The following is a 22,725-nucleotide window of genomic DNA, read 5'->3' on the forward strand; positions in this document are numbered from 1 at the left end:
AGTTGGTTTGTGTATAACAGACAAAAGTAATTTGAACAATTTGGATTTTAATCTTCGCACTCTTTATAAATGTATTTACTTTAAATTTTCGTCGACCTTGACATAAAGGCTGATCACGTATGCAACTTGAGATTTACATGTAAACTGTAGGTTCGCTGCACCTGTATAGGAGCATTTATCTTGATTACACCGATATTTGCGAACTACGCAGTTTATAAATGCAGTAAAGAAATTTATAATTTTGGCTGTCAAACAGGTTCACAAAATACGTATTGTAACGAACCAAATAGTGAGTAAACAATTGCAAGTTCTAAATTGTTTTTCTTTAATATTCAGATATTTCAGCATGTGTTTTGTTGATTATTCCAATTTTGAACAAAGCTTTCTCATTTCTGTATGGATCCCTTTTATAATAACATATATTCAAATCAAGTTTTACAAGGGCAAACACTTACCAATTTTATATACAACTTATTTGCAAACTACACAGTTTCCAGTTCTGTGGCATGTTCTGTATAACTAAACTTCGGATTTCAAGTATTCTACTTGATTATTACCCATAAGACCTTTTAAAAGTGTTCTTTCAAATAGTGGTAAAATTTCAAGTAATCAAATATAAAGTGAAATATTTACATTTTGATCACCCCTTTCAGAAATATCAGGAATATAAACAACGCCGTATGAGTAAACGATTATATCATCTTCAATTTTTAGAGCAGTTGGATTAATACAATACCTGTAAATAAGAAAGTGATGACGATGTTTTAAAGAAATTGTGCTTTATTCTTGGAGTTTATCTAAAATATTATTGAAGTAAGTGAAATTTACAAATTAAAGTAATAATAGTGTTTTCATAATTAGAAAAAATATTTCTTTAAAGAACGAGACAGACTCTTCAGATATCAAAGTTCAGTAATGATGTGAAAGAATTAATGTCTTTAATTTTTTTTAATTATATTTAAAAAATAAAATAGTACATGCATTGTTTCGTATCTTCTTTTTTTGTTGATAAACATCTGCGGGTGTCTGTAAATTCTGTTTTGATTTTGTTTCTTCTTTATGTTGTCTGACTTATGTAAAGACATTGATCGAAAAACGTATTTACTTTCACACTAAGTCAATTTATACATGAGGGTTTATCATAAACATCGTGCCTTTTGTTTTAGGGATTGAAATGTCGAGGATAACATTTATTTACCTGTCTTGTAACAAAACATTATAATATTGCTTAGATTAAGTTTTTAATACTAAACCGGTCTAATACACCCAGATGTTGATTTTATTCGAATTGTCGCTCAAAGACACATCCATACACATAGTTTGTTTTGTTTTTCTTTGTAAGGGTGTTCTTCTTGTTCATCAAGTGTTTGTTTCAATAATTCATAAAGTCTCAAAACAAAAATAAAATTTCTACTGTGATATCATCTGCGATACAAAAAACATCATTTTGAAACAAAAAATGTGACTGTGTTAGATGGAATTTTTGAAAATAGTTGCTTGGTAGGGGACGTCAGAGTCTTGATTACATCAAAAATACATTCCTTTTAGTCAGAGGAAGGACTTTTCTCTGTATGTTAAACTAGGTAGGGGCGGATATTTTTACGGAAGGCTTTCCTACCTTCAAATTTGAATATCTACTTTTAATGCTTCTAAATAAGTGTGATTCTAAAAAATATCCGGTTCGAGGGTAACTGTTTTGGCTTAAACGAGGCTCGATTGAGAGGTAATTATTTCCATCTACATCTACAACCACAGACTGATGTTTCTCTTGCATACTGTATTTAAAAATAAATAGGAATACATGATTACAGTCAACTGAAATATCTTCTTTGTAGCACTCATTATGTAAACGTATTTAAATAAAACGCAGGGAAATAATGTCTATAATCAGAAATGACGTCATAAAGTTTCAAAGACGCGCAAATTCATATTATTATTTGTCGTGTAACGTTATTTTTGTAAAAATAACTTATTTTGATTCGAGACAAACACTGTAAAAATGAGCAGCTAAATAAGTAAATAGCCTTTATCGAATTTCACATAAACAGTGTATAATCATTCTAGAATTGTTAGTTGCCCAACAGTAGTCATAAGGGATGCTATGTTGCACCTCAAAATGGTAGCAACGCATTTTGGTAGTCATTACTAAAATTCGGCCAAGTTTTGGTAGTCACTACCAAAATGCGTTACACTCAACGCAATTTGGTAGTTAACAAAAATGTAGTACCAACATGCGTTGGATATGTACACATTCAACGCAAAACGGTATTTATAAAATATTTTGTGGCGAATCCATAATATTATTTCAAAGAGAGTGATGATGGAACTTAGTCGCTCATCCGACTTGACCTTTTGAGTTTGAAAATATAACGGCCCTAGATTCAGTCAAGCAGGACCCTTGGAACACACGTGAGAGAGATCAAATCAACTCTAACTTTGACATATATCAGGAGATTTTGAAGGAACTTGGCACAAATGTTCATCACAATTATTTGATGCCTCGGTTGCATGACCCTAGGACAGGATTCACAAACGCCTATAAGTAAGTAAAGACCGTTTGAGATTAAAATTAAGGAGATTCACGAGAAAAGTTATACCTTATTGCGGAGGAGGCTTCATTTCTGAGTAGATGATATATTTCTTGCCAATCTAAACACACAGAACCGACCATTTCCATGCGTTGTCCGGGGAAGACCCCAAAACACCACTCGCATCTATATACCAAAATAAAAATCTATATCTAACGATGGGGAATTTAGTCTGTGGAAAATTATACGAGTAAGCCCACGCCCACAATTTTACGTTGTCTTTCAAAGATATATGTGGTGGACTCTCGAAACCCATCACATTTAAAAATAAAAATAAAAATTTAAATTAAAAATATAGTATTTATTTAAGACCCCTAAAACACAACAGAATTCATCATTTATGTTAATGTGGGATGTTTTAAAAAATAACTAGATGGAGGACCTACGTGCCATCCTCAAATTTAATCTTCGTTTTACAGAATTCAACATTTTCATGTTTAAAATATCTTGGTGAAATATCCCTCCAACAACACTAGCACATTAAAACAACAAAACAATACAATGTTATTGCATACAAAGCGTCGTTTGAGGCCCCTTTCACACTCTCAGGGATCTACATTTTGGTTATTTTTATACGAACTATATATTTCGGTAGGGGAATTCCGAACCCCTTCTCCTACCATTTTCATAGGAGACATGCCCTCCTTTTATCTCTCTTTTGTGCGTAATGTAAAAATGAGCACATCCCCTGATGTAAAAAAAAAACAACTACCAAAATACGTTCCCTTCCATGATCCTTAACATATCGTATGTTCCCTTGCAACGCATTTTGTCGCTATCAAAACTCGGCCGAATTTTGGTAGTGACTACCAAAATGCGTTGCTACCATTTTAAGGTGTAACAATGCTAGATGGGTTTTGCTGTTATGGGTAAAATTACCGCAAACGCCAGTCTGATATGCAAAGATGTTTAATTCTTTCGACGATATTGTCTTCGTTAAAATGAAATAAATGTTATAATGAAGTTTCCAAACCAAAAATAGGTAACATTCAATGCCTGGTGACCATTTTATTTATTTATTTATTGATATCAATTGAAAGACTTACTATCTGGTAAACAATAATTAGTAGAGAAGGTGACCATACATAATACGCAAGAACCAAAATACGCATGCTTTTTAATTTATCTTTCACTGTAATAACTGGGTTTCTACTGAAAATTATAAAGTAGAAGAATAAAAATTCTTGAACATATTTTGTCATGTAAATTATTTCAGTTTCTTTTTCAGCAGACAATAAGCTTTCAAAGGATACCAAAATTATATGAGCTTACCAGGCATCAATATTTGATACATTTTAATAGCACTGTTATATAGAACTTGATTATTTGTGGATCGGATACCAAAAGCATTTTTGATAAAATACCATTAGAAAAAAATTAGTTGTTGAAAAGCATCAAAAGAATAAGAAATCATATTTTGTTTCTATGTTCTTACCAATATGTAAAAAATAGCGCCACCTTTTATGCAGTCTCGATGCTCCTCGGTCACATTCATATACAAAACAAATATGTGTTTAGGATTTTGATCTCAGTGTATTCTGTCCGCTTAAACGGTTATACAATATTAAAAAGAAATGAATTAGAATTAAAATGGATTGTAGTTAATCCTGAAAATAGACAAGAAGCATTTACAATAAGCAAATAATGAGCAGAACTGATGCTGCTTATTATATCTATATATTTGACGCACCTACATGATTGTATTAGTATGATTGTTTTAAATTAGCATAAATATGATAAAATCAGAAATTGTCACTTTTAGGATGGTTGTGTTTTTAGGAAATTTATTTTTTAAAGATTAAATCATCTCGTGTGCACGACATATTATGTCGCTCGAGCGCACTGCATGTTATCTCGTGTGCACGACATCTTATCACGAACGTACGACATCTTATATCTAGCGCACGGCATGGAATCTCGAACCAACGACATGATATCTCGTGCGCTCGACATCTTATATCGTGCGTATTCCAACTTATCTTAGGCGAAAGATACCAGTGATGAGGCAAATGAATAGATTTAAGTACTTGACGAAATCAAGATTAAGCATGTAGGCTTCGCCCACATATCAAAGAATTTCCATATTTTCCCTTAATTCATGCATGCAATTTTCTAACTTTTCTGACAATGGGCGAATTGATACTATCAGTCGAACTGCGATTCCTTGATATTCTAACATTCAGTAAGAATCACGTTCGTTAAATGTCTTCCATTACTTTTGAAGATAAGATTACCACTTATATGCACCGCTCTCCCAAATGACATGACAAAAATATACTTCTGGGAAGTTTAAATAATATCAAAATTGATCGGACCATAATTATAAAGTCGTCCGTATGGTTTTACCGATGATCTGAATACACACTAAGGACCCTATTAAAATTTAAAACACAGATTAGATAAGTTCGTGATACGATGTTGTGACCACGAAATAAGATGTTGTGACCACGAGGAAGGGTGCGACCATAATATAAGATGTCGTGCGAAGGAGAGAATTTAATCTTATATAAATAAATGCATGTCCTGAAACTAACCAATTTTCCTTAATTGATATACTTCTGAAAGGTCGCAAATCTAGAAGTTTCTATGGCAAGTCATTGGCAAACCTAACTATATAATTAGTAGGTGTACTATAAAGTGAAATCCTGATGGTCCGAACTACCGTTGACTGTTACAAATTTCACGCGAGTTCTAGAAAAGGAGTAGGGTTGTTAAAATTATTCAAACAAGTCATTGAAATATATTCAGCAAGTAATATGGGGATTATTTTTTTATATTTTAGTTGGGAATATAAACGAAACTATGACGACTGGAAACATATTCTTGCCATTCGATAACGGGTAATTTGCAGCATATTTTAGGTAAATATATATTTCCTTCATGAACAATGGCGAGTGATTTTGTAAATACTGATTTAGAGACGCTTCTGAAACGTTTGGATTTAAAGAAATATTACTTCAGTAAGTTGTCAAGGCGTGAAATGTATCAGATTCAACCGTATATGATAAACGAAGATACCAAATGTTCACCGGCTTGGCAGTTTATAACTGAAATTACAAGATACAATTATCGTGCCCGTAATATACACGTCGAAGAAATAAATAAAGCCGATACATCACAAATGAGTCTTCGGGAGAGACGAAATTTGGAACAGAAACAAGTCAATGTAGATCTTCATCCAATGGATATTGTCGTCGCTGTTTTTCTATGTTGTGATCCGATAGCAAAACAAGACCTCGCTATGCATTTATGGGGCTGCAAACTCGCGGTACCATTTAGTATACAAGAGATGCCTTTTGAGAAACCATCAATCTTTACATGGCCACTCCATTCAATTTATGGCCATGTATTTCAAGAGGACGGATTTATTGAAAAGGCGCTAGTATATGAAAAGATGCCGTGCTTATCTTTTATTAGGTTTGGTGATAATAATGACCTTTCTAAATCTTACCTAATAAACTGTGTAATTGGAGGAACAGAAAAGGTACATCCAATGTTTTTCCACCGTGACTCTGAGGGATCAAAACGCATCAGATCAAATGTTGTAGAGGGTCTGATAGAGATAGGTTGGATTTTGCCTAATGGATCCCATGATAAATTCAATGGACCACGTATCGTTTTAAATCTTCGTGGCGATTCAGCACTTTTTCTTAGACAAATAGAAATCATCGGTCAAATATCCACTGTAACCGTTTGTCTATGTACTACTGCAGATCTTACTAAAACGAAACCTGTTATTCGCGAACTGCTCTTGCAGAACTCAAAAGTAGTATTGTTAATATTAGATCGGCGTCCCGACGAAGATAAAGTGATTGAATATTTAGACACTGTCTCCTCTGAAGACCAAATGGATGCTGTCATGAAAGCAGATAAAACTTTACCAGGAATTGTGCAGTCATTAATTCACACAATTAAAGTAATGGAACAGAAAACTAGTAAAACAGTTAAATTATCTGATCTTAAAACCTTTCCTGCGAATTTTAAAGTTGATAAAAGAGATGTATGGTACACAGAAGCATCTGTGCGATCAGAGGAAATAGTGTCATTGATAGAGAAAACAGATAATAAAGGCAGGAAACGAGTTCTATTGCCCCTACAAGAGATATACTGGAAGCAAATGTCAAAACTTGATCGTGAGCGTTATGAAATTAGCCGCTACGAAACAAATATTAAAAAAAGGAAGGAAAAATGTCAAAAGATATGCCACAAAATGGAGAACGTGCGAAAGGACCAATTCTTTTATATAAAGAGTCATGGCCTTTCAGCTCCAGTACAAATTGTTTTAAGTCAACTAGCATCTAGAAATGATTCCTATCGCAAAATCTTTCTGAGAACTCTTAAGTTACATCTTGACAACCTTTCCCGTTTGCAACTTCAACCCTTTTACAGAAAATATAAAACATTGGTTTCCAAAGCAAATAAAGCCCAGGAACATGAGCGAGCTAATATATATCAGGAACTTATACATCTTGATAATACAAAAATGTCTCTGTCCTTTGGATTTGAGCATATCATGAGAGAAATTGGCCAGCTGTATGAAGCATGTGAAAGTCAGCCTTCTCTGGCCAAAAAATTACCTGACACAACATCATACAAACGACTCCCAGACTATGCAGTTTTCATTCTGTTAGAAGGATATCCTTTGGAGATTTTGGATGGCGAAGCTAATGCGGTTCCTCAGAAATGGGTCAATAGCGTTATAAATCAACTCCAAGCTTCAACAAAAGAGCCAACTGCTTCTAGAAATATACACGTTATTTCGGTCCTTGGTATTCAAAGTTCAGGAAAGTCAACATTTTTAAACACTATGTTTGGACTTCAATTTGCAGTCAGCGCAGGTCGCTGTACTAGGGGGGCTTATTTGCAAGTCATAGAGTTAAACGCATCATCATATGACCAACTCAAAGCAAAATATATATTATTGATCGATACGGAAGGGCTGCGAGCAACAGACATGACCTCTACGGACACAGTAAAACATGACAATGAATTTTCAACTCTTGTCATAGGTTTATCTGATACCACTATTATTAATTTAATGGGAGAAAATGCAACTTATTTGCGTGAAAACTTGCCAATTGTCGTTCACGCTTTTCTGAGAATGGATCTCGTTGGTTTGCATCCAAGATGTACAATTGTCCATCATAATGTTGATAAACGAAACAAGGATAAATTATTAGAACAAGGACGCGTACTAGAGGAGGTACTGAATGACCTCACAAGCAGAGCATGCAAAATGGAAAATGTCCCAAAGAGATCGTTCAGAGATATGATAGAATTTACAATAGATGAAAACACGGATTATATTCCTGGACTTCTTGATGGAGAACTTCCTATGGCACCGGTGAGCACTGGTTACAGTGGCGAAGTAAAATGTGTGAGAACCAAGCTTATGAAAATACTTAAAAAAAGTAAGCCATATCTTACTGGATTTAAACCATTTTCAATTCGTCTTGAAAAACTGTGGAACGCGATAAAAACAGACTGTTTCGTATTTGAATTTCGGACGACTCTCGAAACAGAAATGAGGTTAAAACTTGACAAAGAATACTTTAGAATATGGAAAGACTATATATTGGACCACGAAGAACTGGTCGATAGACATAAGGATATTCTGAAAACAAAGAAATCAGTTGCAATTAAAACTTTTACAGAAAACATGAATTTAGAAATTTTGAAATTACAAAAGAAGTACAAAAAAAGACTTGAAAATTTCCTTTCAGATACAGAAGTTGTGTCCGATCGCCTAGAAAGGTGGAAAATTGACTTAACGAACAGTTTGGAAAATCAAATGCAAAAGGACAAAAGCCTACCTTCCGATCTAGAGGATTTTAAACCAGAAGTATCTCATCAGCAAATTGAAAGGTTTTTAAATATGATTGAGGTAGAATCCAAAACAGATTCAGAAGAAAAAAGGGCATTTGAAAGAGCATGGATAAAATGGACTAAAGAAATTATTGCGCCGCAACTGCATATTATTGTAGAAGATACATTGCAGGCTCTTGATACTATTTGCCGCGGGCATTTATATATGCTGAAAGACAAGGAGGTTAGACAGTCATCCTTGCAATTATTTGATTATACAGGTAAATCATACACAAATGCAGATGCCGTTCATTTCGGTGGCTCAAGAATATTTTCTAGACCAAATGTCAAAAACATGTTAGAGTGTGTACGTTTAGCAGCGGATAGAGAATACAGCATAGCTTTAAATGAGATTAAACAACGTAAACTGAAATATACCCACAGACATCCTGAGTCCATTTTGCTTCGTACTGAGGCAGAGATAAACGAAAACATCGAAAGTTATGACAAACAAAATTTAATAAGTATTCAGTTTAAATATGACTTACTTATCTCAGCAGCGGGATCAATTATAAATGATTTCGAAAACATGCTGTGTGGAAGTTTAGGTCCACATAAAAATGAATTTCAGTTGTTATATAAAAAAAGACGAACGGTAGCTGAAGCTTCCAAACTTTTTGTCGACATCATGTTCGCCTTATTACAATATAATTTGCGAAGGATCTTTAGCCGAAAAGTGTTTATGGTTTTACATCTTTATTTGCGTACTTCAGCCTTTTACAATATTATTACAGACTCTAAACAGGGATTGATAGGAAAGTGCATTTATCATATAGTTAAACATGAAGACGATGACATGTTGGTTCAATATATCAAATCGCCAAAGGTGGCTGTGTCACAATACCTAAAAAAAAAAATAATACCTGAAATTTTTTCCAACCTTGAATTCAAAACAGAAATACTTGAATTTGTGTTTCAAACCATGGAAGAAATATCCAGAAAAGTTGCTGCAGTTAAAAGCGATACGGAGAAATTAGGCAACTTCCTTGATATTGTTTTGAATGAAATAGATACTGAAACAAATTATGCCAGTTTAACTAAACAAATCTTAAAAGAATCGGCCGAGCTTCCAGTTAGTGTAGCCACAGTTAAAGATACAATTGATAAGGAAAAATCTAAATATGTAGAATCAAACACGCTTGATTTATGTCAATATATTTGTCAAGAACAGGCAGGAGTAATACAAAAATGCGCCGATAGAATTTGTGACATGACTCTAGGATGTACCAAAACGTGTCCGTTTTGCAAAGAGATATGCAAGTATTCATTGAACCATCCTGATAAACACGAGTGCTTTGTTCATAGACCAGACGGTGTCGGAGGTGGGCACTGGGTAGAAACAAATGCCTTATGCTACGAAACATGTACGGAACATTATGAAAACCATACTTTGTTCAAATTTAAAGGTGACTGGATTGCTTTTAAAGATTACGAGAAGGTATTTAATACATGGGACATTGTTTCTTCACAAGAAAAAGAACCGCATTTAATCTGGAAATGGATTCTAGTGAATAAGTACAGACTTCTGAGTGCAGTTCCGGGCGTGAGATTACCTGATAACTTACCAGTTGCATGGAAAAATATAAGTAAAGATCAGGCGTTGTACTCTCTAGAAGAAATATTTGAATTGTTTGTTTGACATATCAAACGGTAAGTGCATCTAAGAGTTTGTGATACTTGTCTTAGAATATTAGAATCTCGAATTACAGAGTGTATTTTAATACGTGAAAAATTGTTTATTATTTCAAGGTAAATTATGTATTTATAATTGACTGTTTCTACGATCACTGACAACTTTTGATTTCTCGTATGCTATTTTGAGAACATGGTTCATTACTTTGATAAAAAAGAAGTTTTGCACAAGAGAACGCATGTAACAAGCAAAGCACGATTATCTACCTTAAAATTTAGTGTCAAACTTGGTGATGTTGAGCGGTCAGTGGTCATGTCAGAGTTTGTTTGGGTGGTAATCTATATTTATTTCCAAAAAGTATTTTAGACTTTAATATATTTGAGTCACGCAATAAAAATCGACTATATAATTATAGATAAATATAAAATTTCTGTGAGAGTGGAAATTCGACTAGAAATTTACGTTTTATATGTTGTAGCTGCATTTACCTTTTACTAGTTATATTTATAATAAGATGAATTGCACATCACAACCATTTTAAAGGAACAATAATTTCAAATCGATAACTATTCGACGTTTAAATAGGATGATTCCCGTAGAAGTTATACAATATAAAAGTAATTATCATCATATTTTTTGTAATATTATACTGAATTTCGATAAGGTATTGAGGCCAATGAAAATGCTTAGTTTTGATAACCTTAAATCGAACGAATATTTACCTTTACGCCACGATGAGCCAAGTTGTATGACAGAAGAATTGTACATGTCAAAACTGTTCAAACACCAACGATGTTTTATTGTATTTTTTATTATCAAAATCAATTTCATACATTAAAAGCATTTTTGATTCAAATGAATTGATTTCGTTTGTTACGTATAACTCCATGGACACTGTTTCAGGTGTTAGACATTCAAACGATCGGGATTGAAAATATATCTAGAAACTCCGTGAAGCCATTTTACGCAAAAATGTTTGAAAACATTGCACTGTGACTGAAGCCTCTATAAGGTAAATATAATCAATTTATACAATTTCTGATTGCTTTGACAATTGCAAAATACCATTATCTCATTAAAAATGAGATTGGTACACGTGTTGTTAAATAAATTAGGATTGTTTGTAAATAGAGAGTAGAGTGAAATACAATTTATGTTGTATTTCAGTCGTTTCGAAAAAAAAGAATATTATCTTTTTTTCATGTATTTGCAAACATGGTGTACCTCAGCAAGGGCGTATAATTAAATATTCGTTTTATGTTAGATCATTAAAAACATTTACTGGCCTAAATATTATACTTACATTCGATTTATCTATAAAAACATGTTAACTACCTTTAAATTGCGCCTTGTGTGACGAAAGTAGGAATAATTTAGTTTAAAAAATTACGTTTTGTCGCTTTTAAGGTATCGCAAAAATAGTCGTGTTGTGCAATTTATTTCGAAATATTGTAAGTTAATGTAGGTATATTCTGATCAGAGTGGTTCAAATGAAAACCTTATTGTATATTCTTATCCTCAGTAGATATGTAAATTTGCCACTTTAGACTGCTTGTCATAAATTGAATCAATCCTTTCCAAAAAATAACTTGAGAACAGTTGACGTAAGCCTTCAATTTTCGCATGATAACTGCCTGCGGTTATTAGCTGTTACATAATTGATAAGATCAAAAATCAAAACAATTAGTTTGTAGACCGCTATCAAATACTTCAATTATAGATGATATGATGTGACCACCAGATGACTTTATAAGGGTTATTTGGACAAAGACCAAGGTCACAGCATACTCGTCGACAGGTCATTATTTGTGTTTTACTACTATCTTCTGTGATACTTTTTTCTTGCCAATAAATTATGCCTACATATTAATGGATACTTCAACTTTATAGCGATGCATGCTTTATTAGCTCACCTGAGCACAAAGTATTCAGGGTGAGCTATTGTGGTCGCTCAACGTCCGGCGTCCGTCCGTTCTTCCGTCGTCCATCCACGCTTTCCTTTAAACAAGATTGTTCAAATTATCCCTCTAGGGTCAATTATGGCCCCGCCCTTGGGGTCACATGGTGTATATAGACTTATGTAGGTAAAGACGTTGAAAAATTCTTCTTGTCCAAAACCACAGAGCCTAAGGCTTTTAATTTTGATATGTAGCCTCATCTAATGGTCCTCTACTAAGACTGTTCAAATTATCCCCTTGTGCTCAAATATGGCCCGCCCTGGGGTCACATTATTTATATAGACTAATATAAGGAAAACCTCGAAAATCTTCTTGTCTAAAACCACAGGGCCTAGGGATTTGATATTTGGTATGTAGCATCATCTACTGGTCCTCTACCAAGATTGTTCAAACTATCCCTTAGGGTCGAAATGCCCTTCCCCCTTGGAGACTCATGGTTTATATAGACTTATATAAGGAAAACATTGAAAATCTTCTTGTACCGCATGGCCTAGAGCTTCGATATTTGGTATGTAGCATTGCGTAGTAGTCCTTTACCAAGATTGCTCAATTATCCCCTGGGATTAAAACTTTGATGACATGCCTTTTGATTCCATTGTGTGTGTTAGAGATTCGCCAGGCGGAGATTACTTTTATCTACATTGTCCCGTGAATTTGGAACATGGAGTGGGTAAGAGTGAGGTTGGGTGCGCACCATAAACCGGTTTAAGCTCCCCAGTGGTGTTTTTGCCACTGACCGTTCCAAGACGGTGCCCACTTTGTTTCTTTAATTGTTTGTTTTGTCCTCGTGTGTTTGTTTTAAACGTGAGTATGAATGTTAGAAGTGTGCAGATCTGCGTGCTGTGGGTTATGTTTAGGGGAGGCTTTGTTTTTGGAACGTGGTATTCTCTGTTTGATATTCATCCTTGTTTTTTTAAATAGACTTGTATAGGGAAAAACCTTTAAAAATTATTGTCTCAAACCATAAGGCCCAATGCTAAATTATTTAGTTTGTGGCATGCTCTATGGGTTCTCTACCAAGATTGTTTAACTCGGGACCCTTGGCTCAATATCTCTTGTTTTATTGTAAAAATTTATTATCAAATTGTGAAATTGTGTACCCACACCCATTCACCCCCACCGACCTGGTCACACCCCAATGCTCCTCCTCATCCCACACCCCACAAAAGTCTTTTTTTTGTTTGAAACCTTAAACCGTCAATGAATATTTATCAACATGCAAAGTTGTATCCTCCCCCACCTCGCCCCTCCACCATCCTCCCAGTCACAAAGTGCTCGGGGTGAGCTATTTTGATCGCCCACCGTCCGGCGTCCGTCCACACTTTCCTTCGAACAACATCTCCTCTGAAACCATTCGGTGGAAGTTGATGAAACTTGGCCTATATGTTCCTTGGGTGGTCTTCTTTCAAAATTTGTTCAACCGTAAAAATATATAATCTTCTAACGACATCTTCTCTTAAACCGTTGGTCTGATTTCAAAATTACTTCATACAAATGGTTCTCATATAACCCTCTGTTAAGATTGTTCAAATAATTACGATTCCTAAAAACACATGGACACCAGGTGGCGTGGTCACTTTTCCCTATATACCTACACACTATATATATATAGTGGAAACTTGAAAATATTCTTGTATGAAACTGCTTGTCCGATTTTAAAATAATTTCACACAACTGGTCCTTGTGTCACCCTCTGCCAAGATTGTTAAATTAGTCCGATTCCTAAAACAAACATGGCCGCCAGAGCTTGGTTTATTTGTCCGTTTATGTGTATAGTGGAAACTTTAAAAACCTTCTTGTATGAAACTGATGGCCTGATTGTGAAATAAATTCACACAAATGGTTCTTGTGTGACCTTCTACCAAGATTGTTCAAATTAGTCTGATTCCTCAAAACATGGCTACCAGAGGGAGTGGTCTTTTTCCCCTTTATGTATATTGTGGAAACTTTAAAACTCTTCCTGTATGAAACTGCTGGCCCGATTTTGAAATAATTTCACATAAATGGTCCTTGTATGACCCTCTACCAAGATTGTTCAACTTATTTTGTTTTATCATTTTTAGCTCACCTGAGCAGTGCTCAGGTGAGTTTTTCTGAGCGCTCCATGTCCGGCGTCCGTCGTCCGTCGTCTGTCTGTCGTCTGTCGTCCGTCAACATTTAGCTTGTGTATGCAATAGAGGCTGTAGTTTTCAACTGATCTTCATGAAATTTGGTCAGAATGATTATCTTGATGAAATGTAGGCCGAGTTTGAAAATGGGTCATCTGGGATTAAAAACTAGGTCACTAGGTCAAATCAAGGAAAAACATTTTGTATGCGATAGGGGCTGTATTTGTCAATTGATCTTCATAAATTATGATCAGAATGATTTCTTTGATGAAATCTAGGCCGAATTTGAAAATGGGTCATCTGGGGTCAAAAACTAGGTCACTAGGTCAAATCAAGGAAAAACATTTTGTATGCGATAAGGGCTGTATTTTTCAATCGATCTTCATGAGTTTTGGTCAGAATGATTGCCTTTATGAAATCTAGACTAAGTTTGAAAATGGGTCATCTGGGATCAAAAACTAGGTCACTAGGTCAAATCGAAGAAAAACATTGTGTATGCAATAGAGACTGTATTTTTCAACTGATCTTCATAAAATTTAGCCAGAATGATTACCTTGATAAAATCTAGGTTGAGTTTGAAAATGGGTCATCTGAGGTCAAAAACTAGGTCACTAGGTCAAATCGAAGAAAAACATTGTGTATGCGATAGAGGCTGTATTTTTCAATTGATCTTCATGAAATATGGTCAGAGTAATTGCCTTGATGAAATCTAGGTTGAGTTTGAATATGGGTTATCTGAGGTCAAAAACTAGGTCACTAGGTCAAATTAAAGAAAAAACTTGTGTATGCCATAGAGACTGTATTTTTCAATTGATTTTTATGAAATTGGTCAGGATGTTTGCCTTGATAAAATCTAGGTCGAGTTTGAATATGGGTCATCTTGGGTCAAAACCTACGTCACTAGGTCAAATCAAAGAAAATACTTGTGTATGTGATACGGGCTATATTTTTCAATTGATCTTCATGAATTTTGGTCAGAATGATTGCCTTTATGAAATCTAGGCCAAGTTTGAAAATTGGTCATCCAGGGTCAAAAACTAGGTCACTAGGTCAAATTAAAGGAAAACTTTGTGTGTGCAATAGAGACTGAAATTTTCAATTGATCTTTATTAAATTTGGTCAGAATGATATCCTTGATAAAATCTAGGCCGAATTTGAACATGGGTTATCCAGGGTCAAAAAGTAAGTCACTAGGTCAAATTAAAGAAAAATCTTGTGTATGCGATAGAGATTGTATTTTTCAATTGATTTTTATGAAATTTGGCCAGGATGATTGCCATAATGAAATCTAGGTCGAGTTTGAATATCGGTCCTCTGAGGTCAAAGACTAGGTCACTTGGTCAAATCAAAGAAAAAACTTGTGTATGTGATAGAGGCTGTATTTTTAATTGATCTTCATGAATTTTGGTCAGAATAATTGCCTTGATAAAATCTAGGTCGAGTTTGAACATGGATTATCTAGGGTCAAAAACTAGGTCACTAGGTCATATCTAAGGAAGTGCTAATTTAATCTCAAGAGACCAATTTTTTGGTCCAATCTTAATGAAAATTGGTCAGAATATTTGTTTCCATGAAATCACTAGGTCAAACATGTTTTACACTGTTATGGTGTGTTTCTTAGGTAAGCGACCTAGGGCTATCTTGGCCCTCTTGTTTCCTGTATGTATATATTGGAAAATTATAAAGTATTATTGTCAGAAACAGCAGGTCCAATTTTAAAATAATTTTACACAAATGTTTTTGGGTGACCCTTTACGAAAATTGTACAAATTATTATGTTTCATCAAAAAACATTGCCACTAGGAGTTGTGGTCACTTTACCCCTTATCAATTTAGTGGAAATTAAAAAAAATATTCATGTTGATATGTTGTCCTATCACATCATTCCCCCAATGTCGTACCCCACCTCTACCCCATCCCCCATCCCCTACTCCCACCTCAACACACACAGTACCTGCCTGTACTTATTGAGTAGAAACTTTTAAATGTTCAAGCAAGCAACTAAACTAAGGTGAGCGATATAGGGCCAACATAGCCCTATTGATAAAATACTTACGATAAGGAAAAAAACTAAATATGTGTATTAAGTTAAAATATTTATCTTCTGGAATGTGGTCATTCGGGGACCATTTTTGCTTTACCTTTCAAGTTTGCAATATCAACATATATGTGTTTTCGGTCATCCTAACTTTTTCTTAAGCAATCATCTATGGATATTCTGACACACACTTGGGATCTGATTCTCCAACATGAAATATTTCATTTCAAATATGTATGTCGTTTGGCTTATTTTGCAATAAGATAACACTTTCAGCTGGCAATACTATTTTATAAAAATTCAATACCACGTCTGTTTTTGTATAAGTAGTTATTCCTTTTTTCAATATGATCTTTGAATTTTGAGTTTAAAAATTGGGTTGCAAATTCAACGCAGTTTAATACCCATGTTAATCACATTTTCAGTTGACACTTTAACTATTCATATAAAGAACAAGCAGTACCTATTGAATAAATCACTTTAATTTTCAGCCCAAAATGGATACTCAAGTAGAAAGTGTTGATCTTGAAAGGATCTTGAAAGAACTAAACTTGTCTCAATATTACAGTGGAAAATTACAAAGAGATGATATATTTGCTGTAATAAGTAATGGCGGCGACCATTTACAAAACGTGCATCTTGCGCAGTATATTAGTGACATTGTACATTTCAATGAGAACTGTAGGTATCTTGATCAACACAGTATTGATAAAAGCGGTACAATTAGAGGAAAACAAAAGTCTGTTGATGATGAAATTAAAACATGTTTGGATTTACATCCTGTGGATATATCTACCGTTCTATTTTTATGCTCAAATAATAATGTAAGACAAGACCTTGTCGTGCGTCACTGGTTTTGTAAACTTGCATATCCCTTAGTAATCAAACCAGAGCAACTTGAACCGCCAACATTGTACTTATGGCCTACACTTGGCCTTATAAATAAGCATCTTTCAACCAATCTACATCAGTATGTTGAGGACAACACATCTAATATCGGGTTTAAGATTGTGAGTTTTTTAAGATTCAACAATTATGATGTATCAAAGTCACATATTATAAACCTACTAATAAATAAAACAGAAAAAGTTCACTCCGTATTCTACCATCGTAATTGCGCTGCGAGAGTAGGAAAGATGTCAGATGTATGTCATGGAATGATCGAAGTTTTCCCACATTTAGATAATGACAAAGAGCCGATTTTGTTTTTAAATCTTAGAGGTCAGTGCAATAGATATCAGAACCAAAAACTGTTTTTGTCGAATGTTAGTCATGTAGTTTTTCTTGTTTGCAGTAAAACTGAAACACATTTAATACATGATTTTATTAAAAAAGATCTTGGGAAATCTTGTGAAAAGGTTGTTATAATTTTTATAGATTTAGATATCACCGAGGAGAGCGATGCCTTGCTATCTCAGTTAGATTCATTTTCTGAAAAGCTATGTGTGTCAAATCATTTAGTTGGTTACAAAGGCATGAGTCATTCAGATTTAAGGGAAGAGTTGAATACATCTATCAAATCAGTTAAAGGAAGGCATAATTTTGATGACATTAAAACAAAAGCGAATGACCATCATTTCAGCATTGACTTAAATACAATCGAAGACGCTTTAAAAAGATCAGAAAAACTATCAAATTTAGTATTTCAAATGTTCAAAGAACATGCTTTGGAATGTGTATTTCCAATAAAGGGCCACCTTTGTTCTGAATGGTGCAAAACTGATTTAGAGAAATATAAACTAAGACTAAGGGGAAATACTGAAAATGTAGGCAAGTACAGAAAACGATTAGAAATCAAACAAAATGAATTACGTTCACAACAATTGAAGCTAATAACTGGCGAAAAGTGCAAGATTCTCCACTTGTTCATAAATGTCTCTCAGTAAAGACATTGAAAACGTTGAAGTTTTTCTTCGTAATCTCAAACTCAGTATTGAGATGGCTACACGACCAACTATGCTAAAAGCTCATGAGGAGTACAGAAACCTGTTCGAAAAGCTACGCATGATGCCAGCCAAGACTGACGATATACACAAGGAGTTCAGACGTTTGGATGGAAAGTTGGAAAATCAGTCATTATCTTTTCTTGACTTTTCGCGGGAAATGGGCCACATGTATGAAATACTGATAGACAAAAACATAAATCAGGAATATCAAAAAAAGCTTTTAGATATCGCGGTGACCATATTAAGATACGGTTATGAAATAGAGATCATGGATGGGCGTTCAAATTGGGTACCAATTATATGGGTCAAAAGTATTTTATTGGAAATGCGAAGAAGGCTAGGGAATGTTAGAATCAAAGTTATAACAGTTTTAGGAGTACAAAGTAGTGGGAAGTCTACTCTTCTAAATATAATGTTTGGTTCTCAATTTGCTGTTGGTTCAGGTCGATGTACCCGAGGTATGTATATGCATCTGGTGAAAGTATCAGATAAAGCATCCCGAGAGTATATGGTTGACTACCTTCTAATTATAGATACTGAAGGGTTATATTCTTCTATTACCAAAGTTGATGAAACAAATGAAAGGGATAAAACTGAAAGGGAACTTGCCACATTGGCTATCGGCATGTCACATGTAACAGTTGTAAATATCATGGGAGAGGATATGTCTTATTTACATGAGATACTGCCGATAACTGTCCATGCATTTTTAAGAATGGACTTGGTTGGACTACGGCCTAAGTGTAAGTTTTTGCATCACACTGTTGAGAAAAGTTCGAACGATAAGTTGCTTCAAAATACATTTGGCCTTGAACGAATATTAGATGAACACACAGCAACAGCATGCACACTAGAAAACATCCCTAAAAAGAGATTTAGAGATATAATTCATTTTGATTCTATTGAAGACGTTTACTTTTTCTCACCTCTGTTCGAAAGTGTTGATGATCTTAAGATTGTAAGTTCTTTATACAGCAAGGATGCATCATATTTAAAAGAAAAACTGATTATAGATACCGAATCAGTCGGGACATTAGAAGAGCTTGCCAATCATGTCGCTTTGCTCTGGAATGCTGTAAAAAAGGATGACTTTGTTTTTGAGTTTAGAGACACCGTTGAAACTCAAGCCAGAGTCGCACTTGACAAACGGATTTGCCATTTGCAGTGGAAAAGTAAGAGTGAGTTTCTATGTGTACTCGCGGAATTTCGAACAGAAATTAAAAGTTGTGATACACTGGAGAAGGTAAATGAAGTTCAGCAAAGATACAATCAAAGTATTAACTGCACCACAAACGAACAAATCAAAGCAAATGCAGATGATTTACTCGTGGCGGATTTTGCTCAGGACCGACTTCGTACACATGCGATGCAAAGGCTGCTCGAGTCGAGTAAAATTACATTAGAAGACTACACTCAAGAATGCAGGCTTTACTGTGATTCGCAAATCGATCAAGATGTGACACTGAGGATGAAAGAACTTGATATACTGCGTTGCAGTGAATTTGCTTTCATTCAAATTGATGAATTTCTTGATAAACATGTATCATTTGAACCCTCCAACACTCTAAGAGATACACCATCTTGGCTTTTCGATAAATGGTTAGGGGAGCTATCACATTTATCTTCATATAGCACACTTTTTAATCTAGAAGAAGATGCAGTTGAGGCTATATATAAAATATTTAGCACTCGTCGAGCCCAAATTGATAAATCAATTCAGTTCAAAGGTTTAATGACAGAAAAATTGACACATTTCTTAATGAAATACCAGAAATATTGTCGTCAACAAATGTTAGGTTAGTGACCAGACGAAACATAAAATGGTATCCGAATTGCGAAGACACTATGCTGTACGCGAAACACGTATTATTGGAGCTGCAAAGAAGAAACATCTTTATGAACCAAACATTTTCAAAGATATTTCATTACAAGTGAGAAGCCATCGGCATATCTCCAGTGGAAGTTTACAAACTAAGCCAAATTTTGAAATAGAATTAGTACTTTACATATGTGGAGAATTCATTCAGCGTTTTAGAAGAATTTCGGAGGAAGGCATTATGTTGACGAATGGATTAATGAAAACAGCTCAAAGTTATTTTCTTTCAAGATGCAGGCAAAAGTCGAACAATTGCACAAACACAACACAAGCAGTAAAGGATTTTTCAAACGTACTGATCGAAGAAATAGGATTGTCCATAATTGCCTTCCTACCACAAGAACTCGCTAACAGCATAAAAGATTGCACTGATTTCCTACAGTCGAAACAATTGTTTGTGATACATTCTTACATTAAAATGTTAGATAATGAAAACGTCTTACATGCGTACCTTAGTTCATTCGAAGCAGGGGCTGTGTATATTATTTCGAATGTGTATGAAAATATGTTTAGGACAACAGATGCAGTACAAAAGATCGTAAGAAGGACACTTGAATCAAATATTACTAGAGCTTGTACAAATCTTGTAAATGAAATAGAAAATTTAAAGCCAGATAGTTATCCAATTAATACAATGGAATTGTGCATACAGGTCATTATAAAAGCTTTAAAGCCAATTAGCTCGATTAATCTCAAACAGTTCCAAAACGATTATACGGATGATCTTGACCCTCAGATCGTTTTGCGGTTACTTTTGACAAACCTACGAGACAACAAATATATTGCAAAAATTGAACAAACTGTTCAAGAATTATATTTTGGTGCATACTTCAGTAAACTAAAAAATGAAACTGTGGAAATAGTTATACAAACTGTGACAGGTTGTAGGGAAAAGTGTCCTTTTTGCGGGGAACCTTGCTGCATCGGACAAGAAAAACACGCTGGTGTACATCGTGCGTTGATGCATAGACCGTCTGGATTTCAGGGCAAATGCACACTTTCCACACCTAAGCTAGATTCTTCAACTTGTTGGGATGAACTGGAGAAACTAAGTACGGACAGACAACGTTCACATATTGTTCAAGGATGGACAATTCCAAAAGATGTATCAACAGAAGAAAACAGCTTTTGGAAATATGTGTTTGTTACAAATATTAAATATATTACATTAAAATGGGGAAAGGAAGAACCAGAGGAAACCCCAGAACCATGGAAAGTATTATCAAAAGCAACAGTGTTAGGAAAATTAGAAAGAGAGCTGGAAAAAATGTTCATGTTATAGTCTATTTGAAACATAATTAATCAATCCTTCTGAAAATATATGAAGTATACATTTGTATCACTATTAATTTTTTCTCAAATTATGCATCATTCTGATTATTACCAAGTGGTATGAAGAGTACAGATACCATGTATTAAGTGATCGGACGCTATGTTAATGTATAAAAAGTTTATGTTCTTATTTTGGCCACTACCGGACTGGACACGTAATAAGAGTTACGCAATATAAAGAATTGATAGAACTTAAATGTAACAGTATTTTGACGTTTTGATTTTTCATTTAATACTGAGAATTCAGTGTATGACGGTTTGGCCTGATTTAGAATTGTTATATCTCAGTGTTAAATGAAACAGTTTGTTGAGAGCCAGAGATCTTGCAAGGAAGTATGTTAATAGGTTTTTTTTGTAAATAGGTAATGCGAACAATGATATACATTTATATATATTTTATATTTTTATCACGTTTAATGTAGTTTTACTGTTTATCACTATAATAAATTACGAATTTGATAGACATTCATATCATTGCGTGGATTGATAGTGAGAGTGCTGGAATTGCTTAAGTGTCGATTTAATTGATTTTCTGTTATCATAATAAGTTACAACAACCCGCTTAGCGTTTCAGTCTAACACTCTACTTGTTCATTGCGCATATAAGATAATGTTTGCGAGTATATGCCATAAATTCGAGGTATTAAGAATTTTATGAATTAAGACATAACTTTTGTTGATGGGATAGGTTTTTGACAAATTAATCAATGTACATGTAGCTAGAATATTGCCGGAGAATATATGCTTTTACGTAGAGAAAATGCAATAATAGATTTTTTTTTTTTGCATTTTTGATGTTTAGAATTCACATTATTCAGTTGTAATATTTGTTTTGGTGTTAAAACTACTCCCTTATTATGCTTGTAAATTGTTTATCAAAAGTAAGAAACATATCTAAAATGGTATAATGATAATGAAGTCATTTATATTGCAAAAAGAAATAAATACAAATACTATGTGTTATTTTAAGGACAACATTTACTGTATTAATCATATGTTAAAAAATTGTAATGATGGTTACATTACCTTGAAACATTACGTACTTAGTTATTTCAGCATAGAAATTATTGTAAATTTCACAGTAAAATTGTATTTTTGTTGTTTGTTTAGTATTACAATTGAAAAAGGGAAAACATGATATCATTTAAGCATTTTCCCCTTAAATATAAGTTTTAATATTACTACGCATGTTTTTGCGTTGTGTGTGTGTGTGTGTGTGTGTGTGTGTGTGTGTCGATTCGCATTGTAGTAAGAGAACTCATCGTTACATTTACAACTGATATGACCGTGTATTTAAGAACATCGTAACAATACTTGAGTAGGTGAATATGTATCAGAGGATACAAAGCGATTGATACAAAAATATTTGACTGTTAGAACT

At 34.2% G+C, this 22,725-nt stretch overlaps 1 protein-coding gene across 1 annotated transcript; it reads left to right on the plus strand.

The window, feature by feature from the left end:
* The first annotated feature begins 706 nt into the window (after positions 1-706).
* On the plus strand, positions 707-10,092 carry LOC123541839 (interferon-induced very large GTPase 1-like). Its single transcript, XM_045327462.2, has 2 exons — positions 707-813; positions 5,371-10,092. The coding sequence occupies exon 2, from the start codon at positions 5,476-5,478 to the stop codon at positions 10,090-10,092; it is 4,617 nt and encodes a 1,538-aa protein (XP_045183397.2). The 5' UTR covers positions 707-813; positions 5,371-5,475.
* The last annotated feature ends 12,633 nt before the right edge of the window (positions 10,093-22,725 follow it).

Source organism: Mercenaria mercenaria, chromosome 19 (genome assembly GCF_021730395.1).
Source record: "Mercenaria mercenaria strain notata chromosome 19, MADL_Memer_1, whole genome shotgun sequence".
In the NCBI taxonomy this organism is placed as follows: domain Eukaryota; kingdom Metazoa; phylum Mollusca; class Bivalvia; order Venerida; family Veneridae; genus Mercenaria; species Mercenaria mercenaria.

Excerpts from the sequence above, each read along its gene's own strand:
- LOC123541839 (XM_045327462.2), top strand. The coding sequence starts at position 5,476 with ATGGCGAGTGATTTTGTAAATACTGATTTAGAGACGCTTCTGAAACGT.